Raw genomic sequence first — 19,119 nt, 5'->3', positions numbered from 1 at the left:
GTGAATTTTTTTTAATAAAAAGAGAAGTAACTGTAATTGCATTTTTAATTGCAGTAACTGAGTGAAAACGTAACTAGTTACTGGTAACACATTACTAGTAACTAGTTACTGCCTAAGACTGACAGTGGTGAAAGGATCGAAGCTCCAAGTACACTTATTCGTCCTTTGATCGAAATCATACAAAAATCACATGCAAGTATCTTATCGTCCTTCTAGTCTAGTTTCTAGTCCAATGATCAGTCGTATGAATAGCCGCCTGCGAGAGTTGTCCTGGCAGCCTCGTTTGGACAACCATGTAGAACAACTGGTTAAAAAATGTGTTTGCCAATCATGTGACGAATCTGCAAGGCCAATTGCAGCCCCTATGCAGCCAGCAATTTTCTCTGACAAGCCTTCGGAGAAAACCGAGCCCATCTGAGCAAGCTCCCATCAATTGCCGTTATGCAGTAATGCTTATTGATAGCCGCAGCAAATGGCCAGAAGTATATTTTCAAGACAAGTTTCTACAGCGACAGTCGGGCACTTTCTGCTTGAAGTGTTGGCTAGTGATGGCGACCAGTGCGAAATAGCTACAGACCACGAACCACAGTTCAGCTCGGCTGAATTCGACGAGTTCCTTCAGGAACAAACTTTCCGCCACTGCGTTTAATCTGTTTTACCAACTGCAAGCAAACAAGCTTCTTGAAAGGTTGGTTAGATCTCATTAATATGGTGCCAAACACATAAAAACGAGACCTTAAGTATACACTTCTTTCCCTATTCATTAACGAGGGTCTCCTACTAGCAGACTTGGTGCCTTAGGTTGTATAAGAGGGACTATTGGTCAGCTGCCAGGTCGTAATAAGTTCATGTGCTATGTGGCGCCACACATGCTCATAAAAGAAAGTGCCACACTCACCACCATGGCTACAGATGGCGCTGACTGACACTCCCATGTTTAAATTCACATATATACCCAATAAAGTGGCTGGGAGGATAGCCGCCGTGGTAGCTCAGTGGTAGGGCATCGAACGCGTTATTTGAAGGTCACAGGTTTGGTTCCTGCTCACGGCAAAGTATCTTTTCACCCACTTTTCTTTCTTCACATTTACCTTACAACTTGGTCTAATAACCTCCCCTATACTTTCCTTGGCATTATGGTCTATTAGATTTCATTAATATTGTGTCAAAACACAGAAAAACGAGCCCTTAGGTATCCACATATATATATATATATATATATATATATATATATATATATATATATATATTAAAAAAAAATTTATACTTAAGGCTTCGTTTTTCCATATTTTATACAATATTAATGACATCTAACAGACAATAATGCCAAGTAAAGTATAAGGAAAGATGTTAAACCGAATTGTAATGTGAATATGAAGAAAGAAAAGTTTGTGAAAAGATAACTTGCCATGGGCAGGATATATATATATATATATGAAAATGCAAGAAAAAAAATAATCCAGAAAAAAACTCTGGTGGGTGGAATCGAACGTACGACCTTTTGCTTGTGAGTGTGAGGCATTAGCCACTGAGCCACGAAGGAGCACCTCCTTCAACGTCGAAACGACAAGCTATTCATATATTCCACTTACCACTGGCGATGGCCACCTCAGGGGAACTATCGTGTTTTAGTATTACTAGCAAGATGGCGCAATGAAGGCGCGTCACCAGATCGTCACGACGTGGCAGCGGCACGCTCTCATCACCCACACGTATTTTGCGCCGCGGAGAGCCGGGGGGGGGGGGGGGGGGCAATCACGCGTGCGCGGCCTCACCTTGGGTGGGGAGAACAGCACGCCTTGGGCTTTCACCGGAACGATTCTGTTGTAGCTACCGGGCACACAAAGGTTCCTGTATTCGTTGCAGCGCGCTTTTCAGGCACAGCGAAGTAACAACTGAGACGCTTATTCGCGTTCATCTGTAGGTGTGAGCAAGTTTCATGCGTCATTTATGTGTGAGAAACGCGGGGCACATTACGATCTACTTGCCATTTTTCGCATGACCTTCCAATTTGTTGATAACGCATTCATTGCTTCACCTTTGCGGCAAAGCTGCGACTTTTTTTGCATGTAAGGTGCGGTTCTCTTAATTAATTTTCAGAGGTGTGTCTTGTATATGTAAAAATATATATACACTTGTACAACGATAAATCCCTTTTTAATCTTGCACACCATAAATGGTCCAAGACAGCATTTGTAAAAATACATTTAATATTGGTTATCATGGTTAAGTGACCTACTGTAGCCTCCAATGTCAGCTACTTAATATTCAAACAGTTTAGTAAGTCCACTGCAATGGTGCAGTGGTTGCGGTGCTCGGCTGCTGACCTGAAAGCCATGGCTTCAATCCCAGCCACGGTGGTCTCATTTCGATGGAGGCGAAATGCTAAAGGGCCATGTATTGTGCGATGTCAGCACACATCAAAGAACACCACATGGTAAAAATTTCCAGAGCCCTCCACAACCGCATCCCTCATATGATATTGTGGTTTCGGGCCATAAAACCCAAGATCATATCATTATTAAGCAGTACAGTAAGCCCAACATGCACACTATTTTTCTGTTCTAGCTGTTTTTCCTTAAAAGAAGCAGTAAAAGTAACACAATAGAAAAAGGGCATAGCATTGTTTCATGCTTTGTTACCACCTGCTCAACTAACACCTGCTCAACAAAGTGTTCTATGGACATGAAATATAGAAAAGCAAGAGTACTTTTTGCATTTCATCCCGATTAAGTCTGTTATTAAATGCACATATGGGATGTGAAAATGAAAAAAAGCACAACCACTTCATTTGACATACACTCTACCAATACTTGTGATATGTTTGTGCAGCTCAAAATACAGTGCAATTCGCAAACTGTATCATTCAGCCCAGAGCCAGAGCCCAGTCACTGAGTTTAGTAAATGTGTCTACAACGAGCAGTGAACACTACAGTGATTCGCACTGGTAAATTCAAATTCCAAAACCTGACATCAACTACAAGTGCAATTGAGGTATTCAGAAAAAAAAGGCCTAGTTTTCTGTGCATAAATGCATGAATTAACAAAATAAAATGTTACCTTTATTGTCAGCTGCTATGAAACCAAGAATGTTGTCATGCCTTAGCATCACTGTTTGATAGATCTCCACCTCCCGGAACCATGACCGCTCATCCCGCGATGAGAATATTTTCACTGCCACAGATTCGCCACGCCACCGGCCTCGCCACACTTCGCCATAGCGGCCTTTTCCGATGACTTCTACCAGTTGAATCTGGCGTGCTATGCTCCTCTGCACCAGCAATGGCAAACCTGCAAGGCAAAGCAGTATCTTCTGCCCTAAATAAATGTGCAAACATAAATGAAACATAAATCTGCATCATAAAAATAAATGTTGCAAAAAATGAATTAGATACCAATAAGTGTTCCTGCAACATACGCGGTGTCAAACTAACAAACTAACTATCAGTGTTGTTATACAAGCTTAGAGCAAAGCATGAAGCCCAACATTGTTTGCACCTATATATGGTTGTAATGGTGGCAAACCATGCAGTCAAACTATTAAATATTCAGTTATTTATTGTGCAAACTCGGGCCCACAGAAGAAGGAGCACTTAAGGTACAAGGAACACACGCAGTACAACGATAGCAGCAAGCACACTCAAGCACAAAGGTTCTCATAGATGCACGATCATACATCCCAGCATTGTTGCTGGCACTCATGTCAGAGCTTGTCATGTGCGCAGTCTGATCAGAAGATTCCACAACACTCAAGAAAGTTCCACAGCTTCCAGACGTGGTTTGTACCAAACCATAATGTGCGCGAAACCCCTGTCACACGGCAACCACAGAACTTCATTTACCTCCGTTCTGCATTCAACTCCGTACTGGAGCTTTATGGAAATGGAGTTGTGGCTATGTTACACAGCTTAGCGCAGGCTTTCGATGGGAGTTTCACAGGGCGGAAACGGCGCTACTGCATTTGTCGAAAAATCCCATCTTTCACATACAAAGTTGCCTTAAAGTCGCCTTTTTTTTATGCATTCTAATAAAAATAAAAAGACAAATTACACTGTGCACGTGTGTGCGTCTCAACATGCATAAACAAACAATACGACGCTACATTTGCTGGTGGCGGCTTAGAAAAGCATTGGGTGTAGAGGGTACAGACACTGATGTCCTGAAAAATAGAATTAAAACTTGGACTACACAGCCTGTAATGCTATACTGAACAAAGTGAAATGTTAAAATCTATAACTGAGATTACTGAGATGATTTTGTTAGCGTGGTTTTCTTCATAGCAGTAGCTATGTGGGAACGAGTACTCCATCAAGCCCAAATGGTCATTACTGAACTCCCTTTTACAAAAGCTCCCTTTAACTTCCACGCCAAAATGGAGGCCGTGTGATATTAACCTCATCTCCCTTGACAAAAAGACGAAGTACTTAAACAGAGTTCTGGAGTGGCTGTGTGACAAGGGCATTAGCCATTGAAAGTTGTTCACAATGAAAAGAACTATATTAACGCGTGTTGAACTGATCTAGTTGGTACTAAATACTATAAAACAATACAAGAAGAAAATGATAGGACAAGCTGGCACTTGCACCTGAAAGATATGCACACTTGAACATACCCAATGGCAACCGTCTTCAGCACGCACGAACAGCCATCCATTGCTATAGACATTCTTATCTTCTTTCCAGACATTTAGGAAATGCCCTACAGACGTAAGTGTTTCTCTGTATGGTGTTTGTTCAATCTTCATTTTTCATCGACCTAAAATACTATGCTGCCAAACCCAAGTGTGCACCTGCACTTTTAGAAACAACTTGGCAGATGGGCGCCGTAACGTACAAGTACTTGAACTGGCATAGCGCATTACGGAAAAGAAAAAATGGCCGAGCAGACCAACACAAAAGGACGAAGCACAATAGGCAGCACTCTGTCCAATTTTGTTGGTCTGTTCCGAACATACAGAATTCCACCGAACATACGTCACGAAAATGCGGTGGTACTGTTGTCTGCCACTTAGTTTTGGGCGGTAGCCAAAAACCACAGCGCCTACCACAATAGCTGTTCTGTTTTTAGTGGTGCACGCACTGTTTGTCCTTGTACAAAGACAGAAAAATGGTGTGCCGACTAGCTGTCATGGTGATTTGCACAGGAAGGCACAGAAAAGATTAAATTAGTTTTTCTTTTTTTTTGCAGTTTTCCATTTACAAAGACACAAGAAATTAGCTGTAGCTATAAAATGCTATCGAGAACTTGTCTTCGGCGTTGGTTCATCGGTTATGTCTCAGAGCAACTTGCTCAGCATAATCAGCTCTGTGAAGCACTTGTCACTGAAATGTGCCACACCACATTTTATAGAATCAGCCTTGTACGGAGGCATAGCATGTTTACCTCAAAGCGCGTTATCGTTGTGGATAGTATCATCATATGTGGAAATTTTTCACGGTTTTCATTGTTGCAGAAGTCCTAGATGCATCAGATTTCATTATACTTGCATGCACTAAAGGTGTCATGTGTCACTCAGTCATGAAGCATGTGTTCATTAATGCAGCAGCAAAGAAAAGTATGTCCTCAACTACGATCCTGATTGTAAGTGGCTGCGATGACACATCTGACAGAAGCATATCGAGCAGGGCTGTTCTGGTTGCGGTGCTCTTTATTCATTTTCACATCTGTCGGAATTCACAGAAAAACAGCACCCAGAAAACATGCGGAGAGTCTTTTACAAGCTGTACGCATTTCACTGTCTCAAATTGAGCATATGAAGGGAGCCGTGGATATGAAAGGTATGTAACCGCATCATCCATAGCATGTATTTCAAGCATTATCACAAGCATATTCCACATGAAAGTGTCGCCGAGATTGCCTTTATTGTTTGCATAAATAACCTCCCTGGCACATTCATTATATGCATGGACTTCAGTAACAGTTCGTGACTATGTATGTATTTTTATTCCACACTTAGGCATACCGTACACAAGAACCTCTTAAATAGCTGAACTGCGTCGGTCATTCTAGCATCGATTGACAAATTAAAACGTACATGTGTCACCTAGACTGCTGCAGCAGCAACAACACAGCGCAAATGAGCCGCATTCACACCGTGAAGATACCCAACATTTGGATGAGGTTATCAGAGCTGGAGCTCAATGTCAGCGCGGCTCATATGTTCATTTCAGAGTCCCCCTCACAGCCACTACTATTTCCCCTGTAGCAGCCGCCTCTTGTAGTAAACGAGCGGGAGGCACCCCGACACGTGGTGCTTGGAGGCAGTTTCTGCACCTGCTGTACCAGTTGTCACATGATCATAGAGGCCAGTAGTGAGCTTCGACTGGCATAGTAGCACCTGGTGACATAGCTAGGCAGAGCCAACGCACCACTACAGTGGTTAGAAGGGGCAGTGTGACGGGCAGGGGCCAATAGGTGCACATACGGGCGATAAAACATGGTGGCGGGTTTAGGCGGCGCTGCGCACATCGAGAGCACGTTCAGCGAGGTTGTTCGAGCGCGGCTGACGACAACTATATTTTGCTGGTTGAGCCGCGTGCATTCGTTAATTTCTCATATATTATACAAGTGAGCAGCTTTATTGAGTTGCCAGTCTTCGCGCAAGATATGCGCAAGGTGGGTGCGATTAAGGGCGGGTGACAGAAGCCAGTGTTTCTTATGCAAATTTCAAGTTGGGCGCCCGTCCTACATAAAAAAATGTGCGTTTTTTGCTGTTGCTGTTGCCTCGTTCACCTGCCACGGTGGTCTTTTGGTTAAAGGGGCCCCGCAACACTTTTTAAGCATGGTCAGTAAACGCTGCCGATCGGTAGTAGAGGCTCCCAACAAGACGCGAGCCAAATATTATAGCAAAGCACGCGGCCTGGAATTCACAATAAAGTATCAAAGTCAGCAAAAATTGCTTTCTATTTTCTCGACAAATGGCGGAATATGCCCAGAAATCACACGTGAATTACCCATCTATCAGCCACTGGCTTATTTGAACATGGCGCGCTCGCTTGTTACAGAGATCGCCGCAAGAGGCCGCAACTTGCCCTCGCGTGCGCGCGCGATAACACCGAAAAAGCGGAGCATTCAAAGAAAAAAAAGAAAAAAGTGCTCAAGGCCACGAGGCGCGTGTGACGTTTTTTTGTGGCTTTGCCATCCCTCCCTACTTAGCTTCCAGCACTTTCGTCGGGACGACAGAAAAGAGAATGCAATTTCAGCATGTGACAAGCCTTTGTAACTCCACTAGCACTGCACGGATTATTAAAATTTTTGCAGCGTTAAATTTGTGAGACAATAAGCTATTGCAGTGAATTCATTCTGTGGTTACTTGAAAAAGCATTTCAGGGCACCTTTAAGGCACTCGTCTGCTGACCCACACGTCGCAGGATCGAAGCCTGGCTGCGGTGGCTGCATTTTCGATGGGGGCAAATATATACTTGAGACCCCTGTGCTGAGACCTATGCGTGCGTTGATGAACCCTGGGTGGTTAAAATTCTAGGAGCCCTCCACTATGGCGTATCTCAAAATCATAGGGTGGTTTCGGGATGTTAAACCGTAACAGTTATTATTAACTTGAATGTTTCAAATTGGGCTACATTCCCTCACCGTTTATATATTGTGCATGTCACAACGCTACATTTCGTTCATTCTATTACCACCAAGTATATCCAAAAAGCATTTCTGGCAGTGTAATAAAAATGCTTGTACGACGCATCCAGCTAGTTCTGCAAGAAAAGTATATTTTTTTTCTACATGATCATGCATAAGTTGAGCTTGGCGAGAAAAAGTTCAACACAGTGAAAAAAAAAAACTAACAGGAGCTATTAGACGGCGGCGAGTATTTGCATGCCTTATAAAGCGTTTAACTAAAACGCCACGCTTCCTTCGTGACTGCTGCTTTTGCAAGAGCTTTCGTGGATACTTGCTGTGTGTGCAAGGACCCTTGCTTACAAAAGTGAGGCTGCACTTAGAAGAGAAGTACGAGCCAGCAAAAGACTCGTACTTTCCAACTGTGTTCGGTTTTATACCGCAGCCAGCAGATAAAATCAGACAATGTGCACTGTTCAGTGCCAACTATGCCTCATCTGGTGAGGCAACATCGCATTTTCGTAGCGGTTTGGTTTTTAGAAAAATGAAGCAACTTAATGTTCCAGTTTCCTCACCTGCCTGTTCAAACTTCACCAATTTCGGCAGCAGTAGGTGATCCAACTCGGCACCTTCGAGTTTGTGAAGGCCGAAAGTGGCAGTCCCTTGTTCAGTGGGAAACGATAGTTTGTTCCAGCTTGTGTTTGAAAGCCTGATGTTGCGGCACACATATTCCACACTGCCTCCACTTTGCGGCTTCACCTCTGTCGTGTCAGTGTTAACGGCTATGGTAAATTCCAATTCTGCTCAAAGCTGTTGTTTACTTTCTCAGACTGCTGCTGCTTTACAGTCTTTTTTTTTTTATCGAGGGCTCACCTTGTTCACACAGGTTTCTTTCCTTCCATTTAGTTTGCGTTTTTTTTTTTTCGAGAAGTATTTTAGCGCATCCAGGGAGATTGTAGAAATGGCGTCCTCTGTTAACAGCAGCCGATCGCGTGGAATTTCAACTGCCTCACCATTTATGACATGACGATAAGTTCTCTCTATAAAAGTCACCTTGAAGTGCGGTTCACAAATGACGCAGTCATTGGTTAGTTCCCTGTCACCCCGTTTATTACGGGCCTAAATCTCCCGTCAAAGTTTGTCCTTGGAAGCTCAAAACGACGACACCCTTTCTGGAAATGACTTGTACCCACTTTTGCAGCCGGGCACAAAACACGTACCTGCTTTTGCTGGCATATTAAGGGGGGGAAGTGGCGTTGAAAAAAAGCTTGTTTGTTTACCTACAGCAATGAACTTTGGCATGCATACTCATAAGTGTCTTGAATAGGAAAACATGCAGTTTCATCATAACACCTTGAGTAGTCCTGAAGTCATATTATGCTACATGGTTCGACTTATATGGTCTGCTCATGGAAAGCCTAGCGCTGTAACAAATTATGCCAGGAAGCTGCAAATGATGTCGATCTCAACACAAAAGCAAAAGAAGACTATTATGTATGACAATCTCAAAATTTTTTTATCACTTCTCTTTTTTTTTTATAGAGATCATCATTGCTGCCTACACACATTGTCAGAAACAGTGTCATGTACAAATCATCTTTTAGAAAAAAAAACTGGGCCATAAACAAGAATTCAAAGATTGTCAGACCCTCAAGAAATGTTTTGGGATTCAGGAAAAAAATAACTACATTAAAATCTATCCAGTCATTCTCATGCTACACTTTACACGAGCAATGCCGAACGCCCAAAACACACTTGTGAGAAAAAGCCTGTCAAAGTTTTCGACAGACTTATTTCTACAAACTTTGTTTTTGGTTGGATATTGACGAAAATTGGCACGGACACTAAGAATGGCCTCACAGTGCTTCCATATAAATTTCGAGGTGATACCACAAATATTTAATAAGAGAGGAATTATTTCTTCGTTGAACCTCGTGAAAGAGCTGAGCATAATGCAAAAAAAAAACTGTTTTGAGAAAACTGTGTATAAAGTTTCAACTTCTCTTTACGTCTCTAAAACATATAAAAATTGTGATCTCAGGTTTGTCTGGTGATATTCGACTTCTCAGGCATGTGGTCGCTGCCCAGTGTGCCATTCACTAATGTAATTAAGTACTTGATTACAAATAACCACTGAACATTTTCTATATAGAGAGGGGTTTATTGCATAAGAAAATGGCTCACACCATCACAGCCTATGCCTTCTTTCTAAATAACAAAGTTATGGGCAGGAGATTGATGGTTGCACAGGAATTTTTTAACAGTTTATTTAATGATGCAAGACAAGCATATAAATACTCTTGCCCCTGCTTCATACATGCTCTTTTGCCACTCTAGCCATGAAACGCATCATCATACGACCAGTCGCGGAAACGCTAATCTACGAGGCTTTCGTTGTCTCAAAACATTCATAGACGCTCGTGCCGATACCAAGCCTGGCTCCAAGCTCGTCTAAATAGCATCACAAATACTTATTGATAGCACTCCATATGACTGCAGATTGTGCGGCCGCATGGACAGTGCAGCCGGCGCGTGATGCACGTGGTGGTGGCGTTCGGTGACGATGCACGAAATGTGTAGCTACAATGACAAAAAATCGGCGCGCTCTGCGCTTCGTACCGCATTTTCGAGCGACGACGCACAGAACTGCTAGCCGCTGTTCAGAGCAATCCTTGGCAGTGGAGGAAAAGGGCGGGGGGGGGGGGGGGGGGGAGAAGGAATGACGAGTTTGATTGTGGGGTCCGCTACCAATGCGTAAAATGCCTGTCCGCTGTTCCGAAGAGCAAACGAGTGATATGCTTGGTTGCTTGTGAAGAAGCACGTCACCACGAGTCCGCTAGTGCGTCGTTCTTGCCCGCAGTCTCGCCGTCAGCGGAGTTTGGCCTAAAGACGACTCCGATGACGCGCCAGGCTCGTACACCGCGCACCCGCTCGTAGTAATCTGATCATGCATCTGCTTACAGCTCCTAACGAAAGCGTAATATACCTTAAGTGATCGATGAGCTGTGAACACGTCACGAAGTAGTGATTTTCGAGAGCCATGTCCTCGCGACGCACAAGCAGCAGACGACAATATATATTTTTTTTTGTGGCCTAATGCTTGTTTCTACAGGATGATTTGGAAATGCTGGCTTAGACGTGGTAGAGTAGATGAGCATAATGAGTGCTCAAACACATAGAACCATTAATTTCTTTTCCAGGACAAGCGTCAGCTCGATGCGCTATCTGCGGGGACATGAATACATGCGAAACGCAGGCACATAAGCCCCGCATCTCATTGCAATTCACGGGGAGGAAAATTGAAAAAATGCACACATTCCCTTATTGTGTCTCATTATCTCAAGTTTTATTAATCTATTCAAGCAACAAATTACATAAGCTACACATGTTGTGTTAAGTCATTTTCGCCAGGTCACAAGCTACTGTTGGCAACATCAGAGCCCCAGTCGTCTACGTAGAGGACCGTCACAGCACTGCCGTGTACGTAGGGCAATTCGTACGTGTACGTCATGCCCTCATTCTCTGGGCACACGCCCGCAAAAAGAAGGGAGACCAGCATTCATCTTGAACTTTGACCCATTTCCCAACACGTAGCGTTTCAAATTTTGATTATGATGATGATGATGATGATGATGATATATGGTGTTTATTGGCCCAAAGGGCCATGTGATGGCCAAAAAGCTCCATAAACAATAATGAGAGAAAAGCAATGGTGCATTATTCAAGTAATATGAACAGAATATGAACAATGATAGTGTTGCGCGGCTGTAAAGGGGCCTAAAATTCCACGCCCTAAGGCGGGTTAAGACTAAAAATTATTAAAATCATGGCAGTGACGTGAAACGCATGGAGGTGGAATAAATGACAATGCTGGTGAAGAGGGCCGTCGCAGCTGCAACCTCTGTACAGAGGTTGAGCTACTGATCACCTCGAAATATGGGGTGAAGACTATGGGCATCTTTTAAAAACTTGAAAAGTGATTGAAGTTTAAAAAGCGAATCTCTACCGATGAGCATCCCAGGGTGTAGTGGGAGCTGCTGTCGATAGGGTTGTAAAAAGTGCTTTTTTCTTAGAGCGTCTAACTCATTGCACTGGACGAGGATGTGGAGAACCGTAAGTGGTTCTCCAGATCTTTCACACAATGGTGGATCGCCAGCAGACAAAAGATATGAATGTGTAGAGTGTGTGTGTGTCCTGTTCTTAGCTTTGTAAGTGTTACTTCTGTGTGTCGGGGTTCTGATAATGGCGGCCAATTACCAAGTTGCGGCTTAATAGCATGAAGTTTATTGTCTTTTTGTCTATCCCACGTACTCTGCCAATAGCCCCTGAGCTTTCATTTTACAAAAGGTTTCAAGTCAAGTGCAGGGATTGGTATTGATGCATAGAAAGTGGTGTCGTTGGCGGATGCAGCCAGCTTGTCTGCCAAAACCTTTCCTTGTATCTCACGGTGACCTGGCACCCAGCAGACAACGACATGCTGTTTTAATGTGTATGGAGTGCATAAAAGTGAGTACAGCGACACTATGACGAAGTTTTTGTGGTTTTTAGGGCTTTTACCACACTTAGGGAATCTATGTATATTACTGCCTTTTTTAGTTTTATCTGTTTGATGTGTTTTACGACTGCCAGAATCGCATAAGCTTCTCCTGTGAAAATACTTGCATCATGATGGAGAATGCCGGCCTCTATAAAGGATCGGCCTTCTGCTGCATATGTCACAGAAGTGTTGGGTTTTGAGGCATCGGTGAAGAACTCAGGGCCTGTGTATTTATGTTGTAGTTCGAGGAAGTATGTATGAATGTCTGCAAATGGAACGTGCTTTGTGACTTCCACGAAAGAGACATCACAATGAATGAGCTGCCACTGCCATGGCGGCAGATATGGAGCAGGAGCCATCAAACTGTGTTCGAGAAGTGGCACGCCTGTTTCTTCGGCGAGGCCCCTCACACGGAGCCAGTAGGGTTGCCTCAACGAAGCACGGTTCTGGAACAAGCTAGAATTAGACAAATCACCAATCGTGACACGAGAGGGGTTTCGCTTGTCTGCCTTCACCTTCAGAAAGTACACAAAAGACACGTAACATCTCTGTAGGTGGAGCGACTATTCATTCGAATTCACACACAGGCTCTCCAAGGGGCTAGTACGAAAAGCACCGGTAGAACGGCAGATGCCCAAATGGTGCACAGGATCCAGCATCTTTAAAGCACTTGGTGTTGCAGATTGGTAAACGACGGCCCCATAGTCTAAGCGAGCGCGAATGAGGCTTTTGTAAAGGTTCAGCAAGCACTTCTTGTCGCTACCCCATGTAGTTCGACATAACACTTTCAGAATATTCATGGTTTTTAGACTCTTAATTTTTATATGCTTAATGTGTGGTATGAAGGTCAGTTCTGAGTCTAATGTTCAGAAACTTATGCTCAGTCTTTACAGGCAGACGCTGACCATGCAGGTTGATGTCAGGGTCAGGATGAAGGCCCCTCTTTCTGGAAAATAGGGCGCAAGTGCTTTTTTGTGAGTTCAGTTTAAACTCACTTTCATACGCCCATTTCGATATCTTGTTCAAACCTAATTGGACCTGGCGTTCACACATTGCCAGGTTACAAGACTTAACTCTTTCGCAACTGCACTTATTCTAATCATTCAATTTGAACGATGCATTTTCAAGTTAAAATCCTCGCATGCTCGCGGAATTCGCGGGCACCTAACGCCATCTATGTAAGAAAGTGGAAAATGCAAATTGATATCTGTGATGTTTTGGTTGTTTTTTGCTTTGGATAGTTTTTCCCTCGCCTCAAGCAGTTTCAGGTAGCTGCGTGTGCACGCCGACCATGGCGTCGCTTTTTCGTGCGGATGGCCCTAAAAAAGGACGCGTTTCTTGCGAATTGAGCGCATCAACATCAGATTTTGAGGATGGAATCAGCAGAAGTGAGTCTGGAAAAGATGTTACACATCAAATTACAGCCCTGATGACCAGGATGTGTAAAATCAAGCCGCAAAATTCAGGGAGTGAGTACCGGCTGCATGTGTGGTGCACATTTCATCATCATAATCAGCCTGACTACATCCACTGCAGGACAAAGGCCTCTCCCATGTTCCGCCAAGTCAACCCGGTCCTGTGCTTGCTGCTGCCAATTTATACCCACAAACTTCTTAATCTCATCTGCCCACCTAACGTTATGTCTCCCCCTAACCCGCTTGCCTACTCTGGGAATCCAGTTAATTACCCTTAACGACTAGCGCTTATCCTGTCTACGCGCTACATGCCCGGCCCATGTCCATTTCTTCTTCTTGATTTCAGCTATGATATCCTTAACCCCCGTTTGTTCCCTAATCCACTCCGCTCTTTTTTTGTCTCTTAAGGTTACACCTACCATTTTTCTTTCCATTGCTCGCTGTGTCGTTCTTAATTTAAGCTGAACACTCTGTGTAAGTCTCCAGGTTTCTGCTCTGTAGCTAAGTACCGGCAAGATACAGCTGTTATATACCTTCCTCTTGAGGGATAGTGGCAATCTATCTGTCATAATTTGAGAGTGCTTGCCAAATGTGCTCCACCCATTCTTATTCTTCTAGTTACTTCAATCTCGTGGTTCGGCTCTGCGGTTATTACCTGCCCTCAGTAGACATAGTCTTTTACAACATAAAGTGCACTATTACCTATCTCGAAGCGCTGCTCTTTTGCGAGGTGCACATTTAGTTGTCTACTTAGTAGTTACGAGCGACGGAGTGTGCACTCACAGCAATTTTACTCATTTTAAGGGTCTTAACGTTCCACAAACATGATTCCAGGCCGGCATCTGTCAAGCGTGTGCAGTGCCTTTCGAGACGAAATCAGGGGGTCGAAGTCGGAGGCACACTCCAGAGTAACTTATGGCGCTTCTGTGCCGTTGATTTCATGGAGCTGTCCTTTACTGCACAGCTGACCAGCATGATCTGCGACTACACCAACAAATACGCGTGGATACATGCTTTAGAGACGCAGACATACGCGGAAAGGAGCAGTTCGTGGAGGAACTTCACTCCCAATGAAGTACATTGTAATCCTCATTTACTTCAAAATGATTGAGTTACCTCGCCTTCATCTCTACTGGAATACGTCAGAATCATTTTCAAGCCTGATTTCTTTGAATATTATGTGCAGAAGCTGTTTTTGTTCATTCCTTGTCTTTCTAATTGTCACAGACCCAGGAGCAGACAAACCCCGTCTGCGATGACAAGCTGCACAGGATAACCCATCTACGGCAGCACCCCCCCTAACTTTCGTTTTTGTGGAAAGAACAGTTTTCGGCAATAATTCTTGAAACTTGTACACCCTTTTTGCAACATAAGAAGCTACTAATTGTATATATTGAATTATTTTTAACCTCATTCTTTTTTAAGTTGTTCTCATTGTTAAAGTGCTAGCTGTATAATCACTGCAGAAACATTTCATTCTAAACATTTTTACTTAATGTGTATAATATATTTGCTACATTTATGTTATTGGTCAGACCATTCTTTTAGCTACAGTTTGGCACCAAATATTGTAAATAAGGCATTATTATCTAACCACAAAAGGTTGTTTTTTATGCCTAGTAAAAACGGCCCCTTTTCCCGTGGTAGCAAAAGAGTTAAAGTCGAACTAGACATCATCTACATAGAGCAGTAAAACATATTGCTAGGAATGGAAAGCCGCAACGAATTCGTTTTGATAATAAAAAGAGTACAGCTTAGCACACCACCCTGGGGCACCCCTGCCTCCTGGACAAATGTTCGGGACAAGACTGCGCGTACTCAAACACAAATGTCCGATTGGAGAGATAACTTTCAATTGTACTAAGCATTCTACCCCATATACCTAGATCTGAGAGGTCTCGAAGTATACCAAAGCGCCGCGTCATGTCATAAGCCTTTTGAATATCTAGGAACACAGAGAGAAATAGTTGTTTGTGGATGAGAGCATCTCGGATCTGTGTCTCAATACATACCAGGTGGTCAATGGTGGACCTACCTTCTCGAAAACCACACTGGTACAGGTCAAGTAGCCTGTTTGTATAAGTCGGCGATTTATCATCTTTTCAAAGAGTTTACAAAGGCAAGTGGTTAATGCGATGGGCTTGTAACAAGTAACCGAGGACGTATCCTTGCCCTGTTCCAATATGGGAATGACAATGGCCTCTTTCCAAGAGGGAGGGATGATGCCGGAAAGCCAGATGGCATTGTACAGGGCAAGTAAGGTTTTTTGAGTTTCTAGAGGTAGGTTTTTCAACATTCCATAGATTACATGATCAGATCCTGGGGCAGAATTGCTGCAGCAATTAAGAGATGCCTGTAGCTCAGCCAAGCAGATGGCTGATTATATGCCTCGTATTTAGTACATTTCGTGTCTAGTCTATGTTTCTCCACTCTTGTCTTGTAGCATTGGAACTTTGGACAGTAGTGTGAAAAGCTGAAAATGTGCTCGAAGTGTGCACCCAGGTAGTTTGTCTAGTCTTCCAAGCTGTCGCTTTGTGCGTTTACTAAAGGGAGTGGATATGCTTGTTTTCCTTCTACTCTTCTCACCCTGTTCCATACTTTACCCTCTTGTGTATATGAGGTGATGCCCGATGAAAACGTATGCCAACTTTCTCTTCTAGCTTGTTGGCGCATCCTCCTGCCTTGGGACTTGATGTTCTCAAAGTTTATAACATTCTCGGAGGTCGGCGAGTTTCGAAGCAACTTCCATGCCTTGTTTTGTTTTTTACGCACATTACGACACTCTTCATTCCACGATGGAAAACATTGTTTGCCTGACAGTCTGCTTGTTTGTGGAATACATTTCGTTGCAACGTCAACCAAAAAAGAAGTAAAGTAATCCACAGCAGCCTCTATGCTTGACGCACTCATCTCATTCCAGGTTAAGAGAGTAACTTTTTGAAACTGTTCTCAGTCAGCTTTTTGGGTGAGCCACTTGGGAACCTGCGGAGGACATTCATTTGCAATTGTAGTGCTGAGAACTATAGGGAAATGATCAGTTCCATATGGATTATTGATGACTTTCCATTTGAGGAGCGCAAAAAGCGATGGAGATGAAATGCTAAGGTCCATTGACGAGTGTGTGTCGTTAGTGATATTGTAATACGTTGATGTTTTGTGATTCAAGAGACATGCACCAGAAAAGAAAAGGAATTGTTCGATTAGAGGACCTCGCACATCACACCGCGAGTCTCCCCATAAACTGTTATGTGCGTTGAAGTCTCCAAGGAGAAGATACGGCTCTGGAAGTTCATCAATTAGAGACAGGGATTCGTGTTTATTGAGTTGGCGATGTGGAGGTATGTAGATACAATAAATTGTGACTAGTTTTTTTTAATATACCAGCTCGAACAGTCACTGCCTCAAGAGATGTTTGAAGCAGTAAATGTGTACAGGCTGTTCCTTTATTACCTATAATGGCAACACCACCGGATGACGCAATCGCATCATCTCGGTCCTTTTGAAAAATAACGTAACTGCGTAAGCAGTTGGTGTATTTCGATTTTAAGTGTGTTTCTTGCACACACAGAACATTTGGTGTATACTTGTGTAAAAGTTCCTGGACATCGTCAAGGTTCCTCAACAGTCCTCTGACATTCCATTGTAGTATTTGTGTCATTTTACAGTTGTGTGGTGCTGTGCGTACAAAAAGTGTTGCCTTAGGTTTTTTCTTTTTTGGCGCGCTCCAAAGAGTTGTGCCTATCCTTCAGCATCTGAGTGGCCAGAGGAGTGGGACATGTATCCATTGCCTCTGTGAGGTGAAGATGGTGCCTGCTCGGCAGGCACATTCACTGAACTTTCGGACCTAACTGCGCTTGCAGTGGTGCGGGGTCCAACAGACACAGGTGTCTGCCGACCCTGTTTGTCAGGTGGCGGAGCAGTACAGGCTGCTCCAGCCAAGGGCGCTGATGGCACGACCGCGGCCACACTCTGGGTGACACTCGCGGGTGCAGAAACATGTGGCGCAGCAGCGCCCCCGCGCATCACATCTGCGAAGGAAGGATAAGAGGGGTTGTGCAGTGCAAAACGTTAACGTGCCTCTTGGAATGACAGATTGAATTTGACCTTGAGTTCTACTACTTGTTTCTCTTTTTTCCATGTGGGGCATGATCGTGAGTAGGCAGGGTGATCTCCTTCACAGTTCAAACAATGAGTTGCTTCTGAGGTGCAGTTGTCGGATATGTGCACACTTTACGCAAGTGGCGCGCCCTCTGCAACTTTGCGATCCATGCCCGAAATGTTGACACTTGAAACATCAACAAGGATTGAGGATATATGGTCTTACATGGAGCTTGCAATAGCGGTTTCTATTGATTCTGGTAGGTCGCTGGTTTCAAAGGTAATTATTATGTGTTTTGTAGGGGTGTGTCTGTTTCTCTGTACCTTCACGTTTTCATCGTGCCATCTTTCTAACAGTTTGCTTTTACTCAGATCAATAATATTATCATCATAAATTACCCCACAGACTGTGTTCATAGACCTGTGTGGGCCCATTGAAACAGGTGTGTCCCCAAATGATACAATTCTAGATAGTTTGTCGCATTGTGCTTTGTCTCGAACATCCAATAGAAGGTCGCCACTTCACAGCTTTGTGACTTTGTACCCTGGGATAATTTCTTCCGTTAGAATTTTTGACACTAGGAATGATGAAATCACTTGGACTTTCTTTTTTTCGTTTTGACTATGAATGACATGGTACCTTGAGAAGCTCTGCTTTCATTTAGTTAGGGTGCTTGCTTCTTCGATGCACTACCTTTTGAGGGAGCGATAAGAAAAGGGGGGAAAAGCATTTGCCGTCTGGAGAGTATTTATTCGGCGGCGATGGTGGCCACCCACCATCGAGCCCAACAAGGGGACACTACAAAGTTGATTTACAAGCACTTGGAGATGCCAGCCATGCATCGCCGCTATAACCTAATGTATTTACCCAAGGTTGGATACCTACACAAGGTTAACCCTTGCTGCCAGAAAATTTGGAAATAAATGAAAGAAAGAAGACGACAGGACACATGAAAAGTGTGAGAGAAAGACAAGGACGAGGAAAGAGAGAGACAGGAAAAGGTGACTGCCAATTTCCCCTGTGTGGGTCAGCCCAGGGGTACCATCTACGTGAAGCTGGGGCCAAAGGGGTGTGTTGCCTCTGCTGGTAGGCCTTAAAGGTCCAATCACCCGGCGTTGGTTCAACCTCCAGGATTCACTTTTCCCCGGATATGGCTCAGCCACGCACGGCTAGGCCTGAGAGAGGTCGAAACCCCCCGTTAGCTCGGGTCCGTAGTGTCGCTACACACCAAACGCCTGCTTGTGCCAACGCCCCTGCGGGGCATTGCAAATTTCGGCAAATGTTATCGTGACCCCATATACGCATGGCACTTTTCAGTTCGAAATTGCCAAACCTGGTGAGTGGCCTTCACCTAAGACCATCTTGTGCTCCTGTGCATTGCAATATAATATTCAGTGCCTTGAAATTATGCTGTATGAATTCCACAAGTTTACAGACAGTTTTTCCACAAGTGGCATCTGAAAGGGTTGATGACTGCAGCCGTGAGTGGAACCCAT

The 19,119-nt window shown here is 43.8% G+C and overlaps 1 protein-coding gene across 3 annotated transcripts in view; it reads right to left on the bottom strand.

Annotated features, from left to right (window-relative positions):
- babo (TGF-beta receptor type-1 babo) overlaps positions 1-19,119 on the bottom strand; it is a 136,842-nt gene that overhangs the window by 41,821 nt on the left and 75,902 nt on the right. For all 3 annotated transcript variants that reach the window (XM_037426564.2, XM_037426565.2, XM_037426568.2), the window contains one exon: positions 3,061-3,291. In XM_037426564.2, the coding sequence (XP_037282461.1) occupies positions 3,061-3,291 (231 nt within the window). The remainder of the gene's footprint in view (positions 1-3,060; positions 3,292-19,119) is intronic.

Source organism: Rhipicephalus microplus, chromosome X, assembly GCF_043290135.1.
Source record: "Rhipicephalus microplus isolate Deutch F79 chromosome X, USDA_Rmic, whole genome shotgun sequence".
NCBI classification, from domain to species: domain Eukaryota; kingdom Metazoa; phylum Arthropoda; class Arachnida; order Ixodida; family Ixodidae; genus Rhipicephalus; species Rhipicephalus microplus.
Note: the sequence above shows the minus strand (reverse complement) of the source record. Positions and strands in the feature narration are given on the sequence as shown.